This window comes from Porites lutea, chromosome 9 (genome assembly GCF_958299795.1).
Source record: "Porites lutea chromosome 9, jaPorLute2.1, whole genome shotgun sequence".
Classification (NCBI taxonomy): Eukaryota; Metazoa; Cnidaria; class Anthozoa; order Scleractinia; family Poritidae; genus Porites; species Porites lutea.
In genome coordinates, this window is record NC_133209.1 from 1,705,954 (window position 1) to 1,722,500 (window position 16,547).

Consider the following 16,547-nt stretch of genomic DNA (forward strand, 5'->3'; position numbering starts at 1 on the left):
GACTCGTAAAATTTAAGGGATTGACCCGAAACGCCGCACCAGAGGTCAAGTCATCACAGTTTTTCGATGACGGACGAGTTTGAAGCAAAACTTGGGAGGTACGAAGAAACCTTCAACGCTCGCACAGGTGAGACGTGAATGGGTCCAAGATATGCGTAAGCAAGCGGGTAATCTTCTTCCTCCAACCACTGCAGCTTCACAGGTTTTACGCAAAAAAAAGTTGCTATAGGATTATGGTCTCGTGAAAGTCCAGAAGAGAGGGAAAAATGAGAAAAAGAAAGTTGCTATAAAGCTGTATTTACACCAGAAATGAAAAGAAGCATAGGACACAAGTATCAAACAGTCTTGGATTAGTCCAGTGGAAATAGTTTCAAAGGAAAGGGGGGTTAGGCGGCCGGAAAGGTTAAGCACATTATTCCGCTACAGTTCTATGATTACCGCACGTGGTAAATACCATATTCACTCCAATGAGCGGCCCGAGCGCCACAGCTCGTGGTGACTTTTTTGACACGCAACTTCTTATAACAATTTTAAGAAAACAATATTTTTCGCCTAGGTAAACAAAAAAATAATAATAGACCATAATAAAACAGTCAAAAAGTGCTCGACAGCCAACTAAATAACCACCACTCTCGAACTCAAGTGCGTCAACAACCCTTCATTCCTTTTGAAGGGTACAGCTATTACAGCAGCTCGTAAGATATTTTTCTGGCCACGCTTGGGAGCATGGGCATTAGAAGGAAACTCATTTCCAGTTAGTCTTCACTACATTTTCTACTTGAGTCTCAAAACTTGCCTAAATCAGTGACAAGATGTACAAAATACTTGTCAATTCTATGCAGCCAACAAAAGTATCAGCTTGTTACCTGACATAAAAAGACTAACATCTACCAACAGAAGATGTGCATTTGGTTTTAAGATAAATTTTGTTGTCAACTGGCTTTCCTGTCAAAGTCTTTCGTAAGAGCACTTCGATAAGACGTCTGACTACACTGTGTTAACTTTTGTCATACTAAGATGGGAGCTGGCTGAGGGAAGCCCTAGTTCGGTTATTTATATGAACTTCTACAATCTCTGCAAATGTATCCCTGCTAAGAAGCCTGTAGGCAAGTGGCATAAGTTGAAGAATGGCATTATGAAAACGTTCGCTTCCAAAACAGAACAGATCCAATCCTAACTCAAGTCCCATTCCATAATCACACTCATCATTAGCAAACTGAACCAGGGTCATTATTTCTTGGAGATCCTCAGATGCCTTTTCTTGATCTTTTTCATTCTTACCTTCTGTTATTTGCTTCAGGATTTTCCTCAGTTCACCTACAATTCAATAAAATTTAAGAAACAATCAAATACAGGATTCAACAGTGAATGATCTTTTTTCTCCTATCCTTAATATTCCTATCTTTACATCCCAACAACAGTTTTCTGGTAACAAGTTACAATAATTAACCCTTTCAGGCCCATGATCCACATTCAAATTCTCTAGACTTATCTCCATACATTTCTTTTAAGAATAGTTGAGAGAATTTGGCTTAAGATCAAAGCATTCTCCCTTTGGTAATCAATTAAGTAATTCTCATAACCTTTACTCTTGATGATCTGCTGATGTTGTTAGGAGAAAATTGATGTTGGTCACTCTTGGACCTAAACAATTAATAAACTGAACACCACCTTGCCAGCAGAGCAGAGCCTTTATCCTTTTGATTGCTTGATTTTAGCGTATTCGAGAAAGACTCTGCATGAATCGAGTAAGATCTTTGTTGAGCGTGCAGGGAAAGTTGCTAGGATACAGTTTCGAACCCAGGGCTAATCGCTGTGCATTTGGTACAGTGGGCTCGCTTATGACCATTGGTTTATCAATAAACGAATGCTCGCACTAAAAAAAAAAACAGTTTGACAAGAGAGAACAATATTGACTAGTTCAGAAGTTTGGGCTGTGGCGACTTTAAAGGTTTGACGCGATTCAGGGAGGGCCTCCTTTTTTCTCCTCGCTAAAGAAGACAAAAGGAAGCTCTGTCCAAGGCGAGTAAACACCCAAGAGAAATGCTTTAATCTTTTATCCAATTCTCTCAACTAATTCTTAAAGGAAATGTATGGAGATCAGTCAGAAGAATATGTATGTGGATATGCACCTGAGTTCAAAATTAAAGCAATATAAAAATCATCCAAAGAATGAAGATGTTAAATTTCTACATGCCAGTGAGAATATCACAACCTCGAACTCACCATCAGTCATGGTAAGAGGCCGGTACCCAACTTCATTTATGACTGGGACGACAATTCCAGCTTTGTGAAAAGTCTTACTCACAACCTTCTTGTTTCTTGCTTTGATGGTTGATGTGCTTGTCTCAAGATTGTATTTCAGTTTCTTTGCTTCAGAAACAAGTGATGTTTGAAGTGTCTTCAATGATTTTTGCTTGGATTTACCACTTGAGGTCTTCATAAAGTCAGCAATAAATTTGCTAAGACAACGAGACAACACTAGTTATTGTAAGTCAGTAAGATTGGGGGATAGAAATTGAAGCATTACTATGCATGCAAAAAGTAAATCTACGGTTCTGTATAACATATAATTTATGTAAACCTCTTTCAAGATTAGTTTCCTGAAGCAATTTGTGTTTCAAGCAATTGAAATCCTCATTTACATTCCACATGCTAATACGTAAAAGGAATGTAGCCTCTACTTGAATGATACATTCCTGAAGAAACTTTAAAAATAGATAAAATATTATTGGGAGTTGAAACAAGCAGGGTCGTGACTGAAGCAAGTCACCTATAATCATCACAAAGAGAACTAAATTTATAAAGTAATGCTTACTTGATTGCTGCAAAGAGGTTTTCACCAAGGAAAGAAAACTCACAACCCTTCTCAGCCTGGTTAGATGCTACGAACACTGGAAGAACTTTTGGATCATCTCTAAAAAACCAAAAACTTACATTGAGTTACCACTCAGTTTAAATCAGGTGAAGTGTTTTAAATACAGGGAACATAAAGACAGGCAGAAGAAACGTGTTGTCTATTAGCTAGTTTTACCTATAGTATCCCACATGAAAACCTGTCTTGTCATCACCTCTTATAACAGTCAAAAATTCTGGAGGATCATAGTAATATCTATAATGAAGGTGATATGATATGATATCTGACTCTTTCACATCATCAAAGGATCCTGACAAAACATCATATGGTCCAACCAGCTGTAACCCAAGAGATTCTTTCAAAGCATCTACAAATGATTGAAACAGAATATAAATAACAGTCAACCCCATTATTATGGAAAATGATGAAGTCATGCAAATTGTCCGTATCAACAGGGTGTCTGTATTAAGCAGGTTGGATTTTGAGAAAATGTAAGGACTTTCTTTCCCAAGGGATAAAGCAAACTGTTTTTGGTAATAACGAGGTGTCCATATTAAGCAGGTGTCCATAATAAAGCAGGGTTTGACTTTAGTTTGATTAATGTCACTATTCTGCTTAAGATACCTATGAAAAAGTCACGACACTAAATAACATACACAGGCTAAATGAAACAACAACCACAAGATGGCTTAATAAGGGGGTGGGGGTGGGGGACACAGCACTGTGCAGGTTATAGAAACTTCAGCTTATGCACACAAAATAACACAAGCCTCACTTATCACCCCACTACTGTGGGATAGGACAAGAGTATTGGCAGAGCCTTTCTTATCTCCCTAGCACTGCACGGGCTCGATCAGACAAGATTAAGGCAAAGGAATAAGATGGCAAGATACAAGCAATGCCTAAAGCTTGGGGGAAGTCGCAACGTAGACTTAACTGCACCACAAGGAGTATCCCACCAAACATTTATTAATACATAACACAACACAACTCCTCCAAAGGGAGGGAGGGAGGGAGGGAGGGAGGGCGGGTAACAAAATTGCTGTAACTGTTTGCTTTTGTGCAAGCTAGCCGAATAATGACCAGGTGTGGCATAGCAGAACTTTTATAGACAGACAGTGTCTCAAAGTTCGTCCAATAGATACAGTTGTACCATAAGCTGCCTAGTCTTATCATGATTAAGGTCTCGCCAAGGGGCTTGAAAACAGGAACCAATCTATCTGATGCTAAGAAGTATACGATGAGAAACATGCGAAAAATTAGTAAGGTTCCAGCTATGAACAGCTTTTGTTGCAGCTTAAAAAAATTGCATTTATTTAATGAATAAGGCTTTCAAGATACAACCAAGCATACATCAGGGCAGGATTCCTAATCTAAGTTAATTTTATTACTTAACTATCGACTTTAATACTTAAGCTTTAATTGAAGTTCTTAGTCAGATAGATGAAAGACGTGTTAACACTGAAAGCGGACTTACCACATGGATTTCCACCTTTCAGATTTTTGCAAAAATCCCAAAAATCGAAAAAATCCGAGGGAAGTTCAACTTTGAATGTTTCCCTCACCTTTTCTTTAAGATCGTTGCGACTATTCACATCTTTACCTGCAGAAACAGTTTTAAGATGCAACTTTTATAGCTAAACTGCTGCGAACTTGGCTAAAAAATCGTGTATAGTGAGTTTAATTTCTCAATCTCACCCGATTCCTTTGCAGACTGCTGCTTTGATTCAAGCTTATCATCAAGATCGGATCCTGTTTTTTCTGTCTTCCTACGCTTCTTCGCTGGTGGCTGCATTTCGTCCGCCATTTTGTAAATCGAACAACAATGCACTTGGCGCGTATTTGGCGGGAAAGTTTTGGTTCCCAGTCCGCTCACGCCTCACGGTGGTACTTTCCAGGATTGGTCGTGCCGACCCCGACACGACCCCGACTGGCCTTGTGCTTTAGTGTCCAATATATACCTTTCCGGTGATGTTCTGAATAACCTTGAATGAAATCTGTAGCTGAGAGAGATATCCTCTCGAAAAAAACAGCATGAAGCCTTGAGCTAAAAATATTTGCAGTATCAGTGGCCAGGCTATAAACATGTAAGCAAGGGGCAAATAAATTACCCATCCAAAGCAGTCCGCTCAGCATTGTCTTTAATTTTTAGCTCTATTCTATTGCTGATCCTGATCGATACCACGATCCCGTTTCACTTCACTGCTGGTTTGTCCAAGTGGTTCTTGCAAGAATTGTTCCCAAGTATTAAGTTCGCTTACCCTGCATTAAAATCCAAGAGGGCTAGCTTTTATCGAGGTCTCTCCAAATGTAAGAGGGGTTTATTTTATATGCATTTGCATTTTATGTGAGGAATAAGGAGTGTTGAGTGCAACAAGTGAAATCTAATGTTCAGACGTCCATTACATTCCGTCTACAAGCCCCCGTTTCAAATGTACAGCCCAAGTAAAGGTCGTCGTTATCTATTTTCATAACTAAACAACAATGATTTCATCATTTTCACCACTTTATTAAAACTAGCACCAGCAAAATGTTGACTATTAAACCAGCCATATACCAATAGTAAACCCTTAACCAGGAAAGCAATAGAGTCTAATAATTAAAAATAACATATTAATATCTTAATATTTGGTGCCTGCACCGGTTAACACATGCCAGCACGTGTGTCTTCACGGGTGAATGTTGTTAAAAAGGAAAAAAATACTTAAGAAATATGTGAAAAGACATCTTGCCCCAGGAAACTTGATTTACATTTTCAAGGCAAGTCTATTGCCTTTATTTGGCAATACCTTAAGTTTTAGGAGTCAATAAATGCCATAACAGAAACAGAACCTTTCCACCTTATGTAAGGGAATTCTGATTCAGGATTTTGGGAAATTTTTGCTTTTGGTATCCGGAATTGGGGAAAATTTTGCTTGTGGAATGCAGAATCCTGGAGTTTGGAATCCAGAATACAGCTCAAGGAATCCGGAATCCTACAAATGAATGGAATCAAGAATCCAAGTTCCACTGACTGGACTGGAATCCACAGTATGGAATCCAGAATCCAAGACTGTCTTGGATTCCCTTACATGAGGGAAACCTTTGCTGGAACACAAAAGAATATTTCAACCCTTACAACTCCTAACATCAACAAGCAAATAAGTCTCATAGTGTAACCGTGATTTTAAAAAGAGTTTTCAAGGCAAGATTCAATGATAATGTGTCATTAGCCTGCTAGCAAGTTCTCCTATTTGGGCGAGCGAAGCGTGCCATGCAAGAACGCGCGAGCAAGCGGCAAAGCCGCGAGGAGCCGGCCCCTTTGCTCGCGCGTTCTCGCGAGGCTCGCTTCGCTTGCCCAAATAGGAGAGCTTGCTTGCAGGCTAATGTGTCATGGGACACTGACAAATACAACAACAATAAAAATAATTCTATTACTATTTTAACAATGCAAAATAATATAAATAAATAAACTGTTATCTTAAAGAATTAATTTGAGCCTCACTTTACTAATTCACAGAGAAACAGGACAACATATTATACACAATCAATTTATGAAAATCGCAAGGAAATATACTTCAATACTGGTAACAAGCAAAAATGAGCAAAAAAAGTGGACACATGTTTAGGCCTTATAAACTTTTTAAACAACCTTGATATCCAAATTTAATGTCGTCATTTTAAAAGACCTTTCATTAAATCCCTTTTTCTCATTTAACTTTGCTAAGGGAGATGCTTAACGTTACATGCAAAGAGTATCTATGACATTGGTAAATTACGGTACTAGATGGGAGGGTCTCAATGGAGTTGTAGCTTTCAACAATTCATGGATAAGGTTGGACAAAATATCATGATTTGTCAGACGTGCTGAGAAGAAAGCATGAAGGCCAAAGGACGAAGCAAATAACTGATCTACGACACACTGACAAATCACGATATTTTGCGATAACCAAGTTAAATAATTGTTTTACCATTCAATCACCAAATCAATTTTTTAATGAATATCTTCATTAGCGAAGCGATATGCCATTTTTCACGCAACAGTGATTGCAAGAAGGAGAAAAGTGTGGTTTTATTTATGCATGAGCAGAATATTATTTGCAGCCAAACACAGTTGGACGACATTGCCCATGAGCAGACCGTTATTAGAAGGCAGTTCTTTGCAGGTCACATGGTGGACTTGCAGCCAATAAAAAGAAGAAATTTTTTTTCCCATTTTGATGGTTACATTTAAAAGCTTTTGATGGTTGATGGTTACGTGGTAGAAATTTTGTCCAAGAGAAAAAGGAAATATTAACTCCCGTATAAATTAATAGTAACTGCTGGGTTTTTGAGGTTGTCTTGGCCTTTCTCATATAAAATTTTGAAACATTTTCAGATACAAGCAACTTGTAAGGTCTTGTGATGTCTCGAGAGAGTGGAGAGAGCTGGAAGTCCGTGAAGATCAGTTGAAATAATAAGATTTGAAATACTTTAAAACTTAATATTAATCTGCATTATTGACCGTTGACGGTAAAAATAACCTTTTTGGACAGTTGACAGTTGAATTTTAGGCTGGTTGACGCCTAACGGTTAACCCCATTGAGACCCTCAGATGGGGCTAAATGGTTGCTGAAGTGGGTCAGCAGCAACCAGATTGTTCAAAGGACAAGTAGAACAAGTTAACCCAGCATTAGAGCTCATTGAACTTCAAACAACTTGGCCCTGGTTATTACAACAAATCAATGTTACTCAGACCCTCTGAGGGTTTAAATCATAACAATATGTCAAAAGAGAAAGGAAAAAAATAATGACTTCAATAAAACTGGTAATTGAAATTCTCTCTGCTCCATTTGTTATCTTAAAATATAAAAATTATAGCTGAACTATGAACTTCAAAAATCATTATCAATAACTTAATGTGCTACAAGACATGAAACCTTGCATGTTTTGGTTGGAAGGCCTTGAATGCAGAAAACACCATTTACTAGTACCAACAAACCAAACTACAGAATACACAACAACAAATAAAAAATTGCTCAATTCAATTCATTTCTCCTTAGGTGTTGGCACTTCATTTTGTTTGTTGAACTGAGAAAGTACATACAGTTTTCAGTGTCAGCTAAATTATTGAATTTGTTTTGGTATCAAAAATAATCTGGAATTCATATCACTGTGCAATGGAGTGAAGCTACAATCTTGCTTGCAATACAACCTGACAAGACTTGTTACAAAACATGCAGGACTTGTAGAGTATATCTGATATTTGGATTTTTTTCACAGTGTATGTTACACAGTTGTTTTCTATTTACTGTCTTATTAATACAAATTATGTTAAGAAATATACAATAATACAATAATTTTATATTCACAATCCAGGAGAGCTCTTGTGATCACATGACAACATCAGTCATCAGTCTGGTTTTAAAATTTGTTCCTTTGGCAAGAATTCTACTAGCAAAACCTACAAATATGAATTTGGAAACATTCATGTTAGTAAACATTGTAGAGCTCCTCTTAGGAGGGTACGTATGTCCCTGGTCTGGATTTCAAATATGGTTGTTTCGCGTTTTTTTTATGAGGAGAAGGCAATGTCCCTGTTGGTATTTAACCCATCTTTACGTCACTCAATGTCATCATTTCATTTGCCTTATGTCACTGTTTCAAGGCCATTTCACTCGTCAGAATTTTACCCTAACAGGGCATCATTGTAGCATGGTGAACTTTTTAGAAATTCTAGAAACCGTTGGAAGTTATTTGTTACAACAGATTGCCAGCCTGTAAGGTTTCTAGCTAACTTCTAGACTAACACATTCACTGTGAGAAACAGCTCCCATGAACAGAACTTACATATTCCATCATGTTACTGGAATTACATCGCTGTTTGTTAAGACGCCAATGGAGTCCAAGCTGAGAACAATAAACAGAAATTTAGCACTACACTGATATAAATGTGGCTAAAATTAATGTAATTTAGGCAAAGTTAACTCAAACCAATGCTGGTCGGCAGTTTTCCCAACTGTGCTAGGAGCAGCCCGATGCTTCTAGCAAGGGCACCTTGCGACTTGTATATGTTGCAGTTAATTTTTTATTTCAGTTAATTTTTGTTTTTCCTTTCTTTTCAATTCAATAGCATACACTACCAAACCCAAAAACAATGGAAAAATAAAAATTACCTGAAAAAATTAACTACAGCATATACAAAGTTGCTTGCTTGCAGTTCTTTGAATGCGTCCTCGCTAAGCATTCCGCTGAACAGTTCAGTGTGATAGTACCTGGCAGAGACCACTCACAGGGTTGCCATGGATACCACATTCATTGTGCTAGAGCATTGCCCAGCTCCACCAACCTTGAAGGCACTAGCACCCAAGTTCGTCTATTTTTGATGAGTTTAAGTTTGACTTATAGTAATTGAATGAACAAGCTGTCATTATTCAAGACTTCTATACAAACCTTATGGTAAAGGTGGCAGTTTTCAGCATCTAAAACCTTATTAATTGAATGCCTTGTCTACAATAAAAGAATAATGACATCATTCAGTGGTCAGGTTATCCAAATCTGCCTTTAATTTTAACTAAAGCAGATAAAGACACACTTTCGAGTCTCCTGGGAAAACCTGTTTATGTATAGGTATACAATATACTTTATGTGACCGGTTGACCCACTGGCAGCCCATGCTGTTACAGTTTATCTTACCACACTGCAGGAATCTACTAAGTAACTTAATCTTAAGACATAGATAGATATTTTTAATTATGAACTTTATTGAATGAACATTTTTGGTCAATTAGTCCAAGTACCAAATTGGTTCTGCAGCATTATTAGTCAGGGGGAGTTGATGTTACATGAAAAAGATCTACAGGAAATACATGAAGTTTCTTACATTATTTGATTTTAAAATTTTTAAAAACACCTATTTGTAACATATATACATACATAAATACATGAACTTGATTTCAAAACAAGTTTTAGAGTAGACATAGAGGCTAATATCTTCATACAATATGATAAGAAAAGAAGAACTTATTAACTGGCACAGGACCACACCTTAAACAGATTTGAATGTATTCAAGAAGACTCTTAGTCTATTTCAAACAGAATGACTACTTACTCTTTTGTTTAGACAAACAACAGGCCACATGGACATGCCAAGAGTACAGCAACAACAGATACAACCACAAAGTAACCAACGTACATTTACAGGCATTGTTTTACTAAGAACTCTGTTGACTCTCATTACAGTTGCTTTGTACTCTTCAGGGGCAACCTACAGTGTAGGCATAAAAATATATTAATAACAAGATTCTGAATTTGCCTTGAAGAACGAGCATTAGCAACAGTTGATACATTGCAACACCCTTTTTACGCGGTATCCGCATCTACATCATGTAGTAGTGTGCGCTGATCTTCGATTATAATCGATCATTAATCTAACTTTAAACAATGGGATAACTGCTCATGGAAAATGTACAATTGATTATCATGGGAAAAAATAAAATTCTTGTTGGCAAATAAACATATTAAAAACTTGTGTGTTGTCGTTTTAATGACCCTCATAATAAAGGACGAAAGGACGATCATCAAATTATCCCAAGCTCCAGGTGAGAATCTAACTCACAACCCTCTGAGTTCTGACTAGCTTGGAAACTCTAACCACTGAGCTACAGGATATTGATGTCCCTTTTCTCATACATTTTGTATGTTTTTCTTGTGTTCTAAATCATGGTACAGTGGCTCTCCTTATTGTAAATGGAATTTTTAAAGAGATATTTTCTGGTTTACAATTGATGATTGATATGCTGGGTCAATACAGTTATTACTGATAATTGATTATGATATTTCAGTCATCTCCCAACACTAACATCAAGTCACTTATAAATGTAAGATGCCTATTCATCAACAGTATGAAGAAGTGTCTGGAAAAAAAAAAAAAAACAAGTGACTTCTGACCCTGTAGCAACCAGTATCTCATACTCCTTATAGTACTAGGGCATAAATCATCACTGATCACTCAGAGGCAAAACATGAGCACAAATGTCTTAAAACATGGATGCTTAATTATATAAAGCAGAGTTTATTACTCTGATTTGCCGGGATAGATTGCTGTTGTTGTTCCCTAACCAAAAGGGGGTTGTTTACAAATATCGGCGTTTACTGGTGGCCGCTTTATAAAAGTGCTAAGCTTAAACAAAAATGAAATTAAAATTAACGAATTATTCACCTTTATCGTTCCAATTCGATTCAAACACACATACAAGGTCGTATCATCCAAGAAGACGAAATACTGGATTCGAATTCAACTGTTCAACATTAGCCAATTACAGATCCAGACTTCGTGCACAGATAAAAAAAAAACACACACACATGGTAAATTTAAGAATAGGCTGATACTCGATCGGACAAAGAAACGTTCAATTTGTTACAAAAAATTAGAGAACAAATTTATCTTGAGTAAAGTTTTTTTTTCGCCAACGAATGGTGTAAGACATTGAACTATCATTTATTTTTATGAAGTATTTTGGGATTTCCTACACTGAGGCAACACAAACGTCAAATAAAACCGGAAAATATAAGCTCATAAGGCGTCCAGCTCCTTATAAAACGACCACGCGCACATCGACTCACAAAGAAAATCCCTACCTTCGCGCTAAGTCCTTGCTTAAATTCCACGTCAAATTTGCTATTGAGACCAAATCTATAAGCCAGAAGAACAACCAATGGAAAAAGTAATTAACTTGTGCCATTGCAAGGTATAATATAGTTGGTAAGTAGAACCAAAAAGGCACAGGACAAATATGAACTTCGAGTGAATGCTCTCGAAAAGCGTAAACACAACTCACACAGTCATATGTCCTACGCCGCGAATGACCACCGGCTCTGGGGTCACTTGAACAAGTTCGTCAGAAGCCTGAGAGACTCGCTCGTCCTCTTGAAGATTTTCGTCAAAAATTGCGTCAAAGTTCGCCATCCACAGGACGTTTTAGAAAAAAAAAGTTACTCACAGCGAGAGAAGGTATTATACATCGGAAGTGAAGAGATATTTACCATGTGGCGCAAGGATAATCGGGAACGATAGCAGATGGGAGCCTGGTACTGACGAACAATGAATGAATGTGTAGGGGTGGAGGGGTGGGGTGAATTTCTTGAAGTGTCCACTTTTTTCCTTTTTCTTTTTTCTTTTCTTTTTTTTAGAGTAATCGGCGGGCTGAAATTAAATCAACCCCCGGAAAGATATTTTTGGCATGGGTGTACAAACTTTCTTTAAAAATTTTGCCAATTAAAAATGTTTCTAAAGCGCTTCTTCCATATTGACTTTTTCAAATAGGTATTAAAATATAACCAAAATATGGCTCATAAGCTTTCATCTGTCGTAGTCCGAGACGTGAACATATCCTTTATGATCTATTAGGGATCTTTTAAAGCAAAGGAGTCTAAAGTAAGCGACACACGTCAACCGGCAATGGACTTTTTGCATTTTGGTGGGCAGTGGTTTTGCCCTAATTTTCGCCCAGATCGTCTCTTATAAGAGTAACTGAGACTTTTAGAAATACGAATTTGGTAGCGTTAAGGCAAGAAAAACTCCTCTCTTCCGGTTGACGTGCATCCCTCAAAAACGCCTTTGGGGCAATCCAGGGGAGGGGTGGGTGGGCAGTCTCCCAGATACCTAAATTGATCACTTTGTTCAAGCCCCCTAGCCAGTCTGGTGCGCTTTCGACATCGTTGATTCTAGTAGTACGAAGCTAAGACGCACTTTTACATGTGACCCTAGAAAATGACCAACCCTGGGAACGAGGTTGGAAAATGACGTTTCTCTGGCACACGCACATGCAACGAAACAGCGAGACGCGAAAAGAGAGCGCAGCAGCTTTTTCGCGCCTCTTTCGTCTCCTCCCCCCAGTCACGTTTAGCCACCTCATTGGTCTTGCGTGCTTTGCTCGACGGAGCTGAGTCTTTTTATCAATTATGTAAACTGCTGAGCCATCCAAGTGAAAGTGAAAATGAACTAACATGCGCCACTGAGAATTTTTGGATCTATTTAAGACTTAAGGCAAATGGCCCCTGCTTAAGCCAGAAATTTCCTTCTAACTCCTGCCTCCTCCAACAACATACACATCAACGACCCTCATCAACATCTGACCTAAAACTACCGGAGATGGGAAACATAACATGAGACAAAAATTGACAGTTGAAGCAAATGAATAGGGTTGATTAACAGAGCAGTTAGATTCTTGGTAGCCAGAGTAAGGCTTCATGCTCCTCTAGCTCGACCAGAGAGAGGGTATTGTCTTGTGTCAAGTTCAAATATAATACACGGTCAAAGGCGCTTGTGTTAGTCATTCAGTGTTGCCTTCTCCGCTTACAAATTGATAAGTCGAACAAGAGAGGTCAGAGAGGAGAAGGAGTATGAAGGCAACCACTGTTCTACACAGCAAAAACGCATGCTTAAATTAAAAGGGGGGCTACTTACTGAAAAACATCTCGGTTTAAAAACTGTTAAGTTTGATGCTTACGCCGTATAATGCAAACCGCGCGACAGGCTTAAACAATCTTTTTGTAATATGAGCTCCAATCTCATTAAAACTGCATGCGTACAAGTGATATTGAAAATGCCTTTTATTTGCGTTTTTTGACATTCATAAGGCCCCAAGCAAATACAAATGATAAAACTGAGAAACATATCTTCGTGATTAATGGCAATAAACCATTATAAATCATTTTAGAATTCAATAAAAATTCATGATTAGGACCATATACTAATTACATAAATAAGAAAATTTAACTCTCTTTCTAGGATAAAACTTTTTCATTCAAAATTCATTGATGCCACCCGATTCTTTTCCTCGGCTTGGTTTGTAATTCATCGATTAATTTATTCAATCTGCATATGCAGAAAAATAAAACACTTCCAGTTTTAAAAACTTCCGCAAGTAATTTAGAAGTAATATAATCTATACCTTAAATTAATTTTAAGCTCATCTAGCGCGGTCCAATATTGTCCGTGTTAACGAATTCAGGCACTTGCTTCGCCGGGACCAACTACTGAATGTTTTGATGAGTGATCTTTTGCCGCCAAGTAAAATCAATTTTAATATTAACCTTAAGTGGACTTGTTTCCCAAACTGTTCCAGGATGAATTTACAGATTCCGCATTTAACAATTCTGGACGTACGAAATGACGGGGTAAAGTCTGTCCGCCTCTCTTCGCCACTTGATGAACCACAGAGGAATAAGTGTTGTTGTCAAGATTGGAAGAAAAGCTGACACAACTCCAGCGATGTTCGGAACTTCTGAGGAATACGTGAAAAAGCTCTCTATCACGTAAGGTGACCACGTGATCAAAAACACCGTGATGGCGAGCTGCAGGCGACAGTGGGCTTTGTCTGCTTCACTCTCTCCTTCTCCGTTCTCCATTTTAGCTAGCTTGTCTTTGTCGGAAGTTTCTTTCTCTTCGGAGTCGCTTCCGAAAAAATTGTAAATCAGAAGGGACACAGGGATCAGAAAAATGCAGGAAGTGACAAGGGTAAAACTCAATCCGGACGGAGGCCAATCAACTTCGCAGAACGCTTTTCTGCTGATAAACACGTACTTGCTCCATAACAAAGATAATGAGTAGGAGAGAGTTGTGTGCGCGATGATGTAACCCAAAGGGATTGTACGACTGGAACTAGAAGCCGAAATATTTTGTCCCTCAGTCATGCGGTAAAACTGTTCAGTTGTGATTGTAACGAGCGTTGAAATCGACACAATTATGTAGATTACGTTTGTGAGACCGTAACTGCGACACCAATGCTCTTCGAAGTACCATTTTCCACTTGAGGCAACTGAGATCAGCAGTGGTAAATCTTTGATTGAAACCAAAACATCCACAGCGGCCAAATTTGCCACAATGAGCGCGGTGCATGACGTGCGAAGGCTTCTCTTGCGGTAAATGTAGTAGCAAACGAAAATATTTACACCAATTGTCATAAGGCAATAGAGTGCTATTACCGAGGCCACAGGAGAATAAGAGGTAATTTCCAAGCTGAATTTAATTTCGCTGGTCTCAGCCATTTTCGATTTGTGGGAAACCTTCAGTTAATCTTGTTGTGAACGAAACGATCTTCGACCTTCAGTGATCCGCCAGAATGCAATTGTCACTTTACTGCCTTTTCGATTTTACGTTGTGCACTTCACGAAAGACTACGGAAGATATGCCAGTAACTTCTTAATTCCTCGCGAAACTGGAGAACAATGCTATTCTCCTTTGAAAAAAATCAGATGGGTGACATAAGAAATCCCCCAGAGATCTTCCAGAATCGACAGATCCAGCTCTTCGCTTCCAGAGGAACGGTTTGAATAAAAGAAACTTTTTCCTTTGAATCATGCAATTTTCTTCCAAACAAAGAATCTTTTTGACAGGAGGCTTACAAAAGACTTTTTTATAACCGGGAACCTGTCGCTTAAGACTAAAGATAATGTTAAATTTATGAAACAACCTCTCTCTATGGTCCACCTGTTGTAATTCGATGCATACTGCCTTTTGATTGGCTAGCGGGTGGCTCAACTTTTTTCCCCTCGATATGATTGGTTCAAATTGTGGGGAATTTAATATTTCGCGCGAAACTACATATTTACCAAGTATTTTGTGTTGCTGTGAAACAGCTAAAGGGTAGTTTTGACATAAGTAGTGGTTTTGTTAATTTATAAAAAGCTTTTTTCTAACCAAGTGTACACAAAGACATTAAATGTGACCTTTTTTGCATGTCTTTTAGAAGTCTTTTTTTGAGGGGCAGAACTAGAATGAAAAAGAACTTTTCTTGCGTATTCATGCTTGAATTAACAGCTAATAACTGAGCAACGGTGAAACAATAAAAAAGAACAATACACTAACTGACCAAACATGTGCGAGCCTTAGCAAACCACGTGTTTAAAAGACACAATGAACTCGATTAAAATTCAAAACAAGAAATCTTTAAAACTTTTGTGTCCACTCACCGCTCACCGCGGACGAATAAAAAACCCCTAAAAGGCCACACAACTGTTCTCCATATGGTGCATTTAGTTGCTTAGAGCCACTGACTGATCAGAAATATAAAATTGTACTTTTGCCTGTGACACGTGCATCGCGCTAGGACCTCTTAAAGTTCGTTCCAAGTCAGTGATTCCAGCTGAATTTACTGTTTAGGCGGAAAGTATCTGTCCTAGCGGCGGCTAAAAACCGTAACGAGTGCAAGCAGGTGACTTACTGGTGGTTTTCGTGTAAACGATTGTGTTTTGATTGCCATTTATGTTTGATTAAGGGTTCTAATAACGAAAGCACGTGCTTATTAAATACATTTCTAACTTGGTCTGTTTAATAGGGTGATTTGTTTAATGAAATTTACCTTTAATATATTTTCTCCCTTGTACAGCTTTAATACGATTTTATCTTGAGCAACGTGGCTTCTTGCGAAATTCTTCTAACTAATTTGGAGGGCAGTTAACTCATCTTGATATAAATTCGGACAGCTTTAAAGACGGGGCATGGGTCAAAATATCGTCTTAAAATCAGTAAATCTCCTTTTGTGACTGCGCCTTCATGACACAAGTTGGTCACCCGAACGATGATAACTGGTTAATAAGCTCCTGATATGCGCTATTGATCAAGCACTGTTCAAGCGTGAGTCACTGAGGATGACTGGATATTGGCCAAGTTCTTTTTTGCGAACGAGGCCAATTTAAAGCCGTCTTGACCGAACAAGCTTGGTCAATA

The 16,547-nt window shown here is 38.2% G+C and overlaps 3 protein-coding genes across 3 annotated transcripts; all 3 read right to left on the reverse strand.

Annotated features, from left to right (window-relative positions):
• Nucleotides 1–922: 922 nt before the first annotated feature.
• LOC140947990 (histone PARylation factor 1-like) lies at nt 923–4,670 on the reverse strand. Its single transcript, XM_073397220.1, has 6 exons — nt 4,556–4,670; nt 4,335–4,460; nt 3,035–3,224; nt 2,819–2,917; nt 2,227–2,462; nt 923–1,317 (listed from the first exon to the last, which is right to left on the reverse strand). Exons 1-6 carry the CDS (start codon nt 4,662–4,664, stop codon nt 1,013–1,015), a joined length of 1,065 nt encoding a protein of 354 aa, XP_073253321.1. The 5' UTR covers nt 4,665–4,670; the 3' UTR covers nt 923–1,012.
• Nucleotides 4,671–7,279: 2,609 nt separating this feature from the next.
• Nucleotides 7,280–11,848, reverse strand: LOC140947582 (cysteine-rich hydrophobic domain-containing protein 2-like). The gene is made up of 6 exons (XM_073396724.1): nt 11,656–11,848; nt 11,456–11,510; nt 9,927–10,082; nt 9,269–9,325; nt 8,666–8,725; nt 7,280–8,279 (listed from the first exon to the last, which is right to left on the reverse strand). The coding sequence occupies exons 1-6, from the start codon at nt 11,781–11,783 to the stop codon at nt 8,229–8,231; spliced, it is 507 nt and encodes a 168-aa protein (XP_073252825.1). The 5' UTR covers nt 11,784–11,848; the 3' UTR covers nt 7,280–8,228.
• A 1,563-nt stretch (nt 11,849–13,411) lies between these two features.
• On the reverse strand, nt 13,412–15,549 carry LOC140947548 (melanopsin-like). Its single transcript, XM_073396688.1, has one exon. The coding sequence runs from the start codon at nt 14,864–14,866 to the stop codon at nt 13,967–13,969; it is 900 nt and encodes a 299-aa protein (XP_073252789.1). The 5' UTR covers nt 14,867–15,549; the 3' UTR covers nt 13,412–13,966.
• Nucleotides 15,550–16,547: the final 998 nt, after the last annotated feature.

Excerpts from the sequence above, each read along its gene's own strand:
- LOC140947990 (XM_073397220.1), bottom strand. The coding sequence starts at position 4,664 with ATGGCGGACGAAATGCAGCCACCAGCGAAGAAGCGTAGGAAGACAGAA. Across the intron at positions 2,918-3,034 it reads TTTCATGTGGGATACTATAG|AGATGATCCAAAAGTTCTTC; the intron begins GTAAAACTAGCT and ends TTGGTTTTTTAG. Across the intron at positions 2,463-2,818 it reads AACCTCTTTGCAGCAATCAA|CAAATTTATTGCTGACTTTA; the intron begins GTAAGCATTACT and ends TCGTTGTCTTAG.
- LOC140947548 (XM_073396688.1), bottom strand. The coding sequence starts at position 14,866 with ATGGCTGAGACCAGCGAAATTAAATTCAGCTTGGAAATTACCTCTTAT.
- LOC140947582 (XM_073396724.1), bottom strand. The coding sequence starts at position 11,783 with ATGGCGAACTTTGACGCAATTTTTGACGAAAATCTTCAAGAGGACGAG. Across the intron at positions 10,083-11,455 it reads AGCAAGGACTTAGCGCGAAG|GTTGCCCCTGAAGAGTACAA; the intron begins GTAGGGATTTTC and ends CCTACACTGTAG. Across the intron at positions 9,326-9,926 it reads TTGTTTGTCTAAACAAAAGA|ACAAGGCATTCAATTAATAA; the intron begins GTAAGTAGTCAT and ends CTTTTATTGTAG.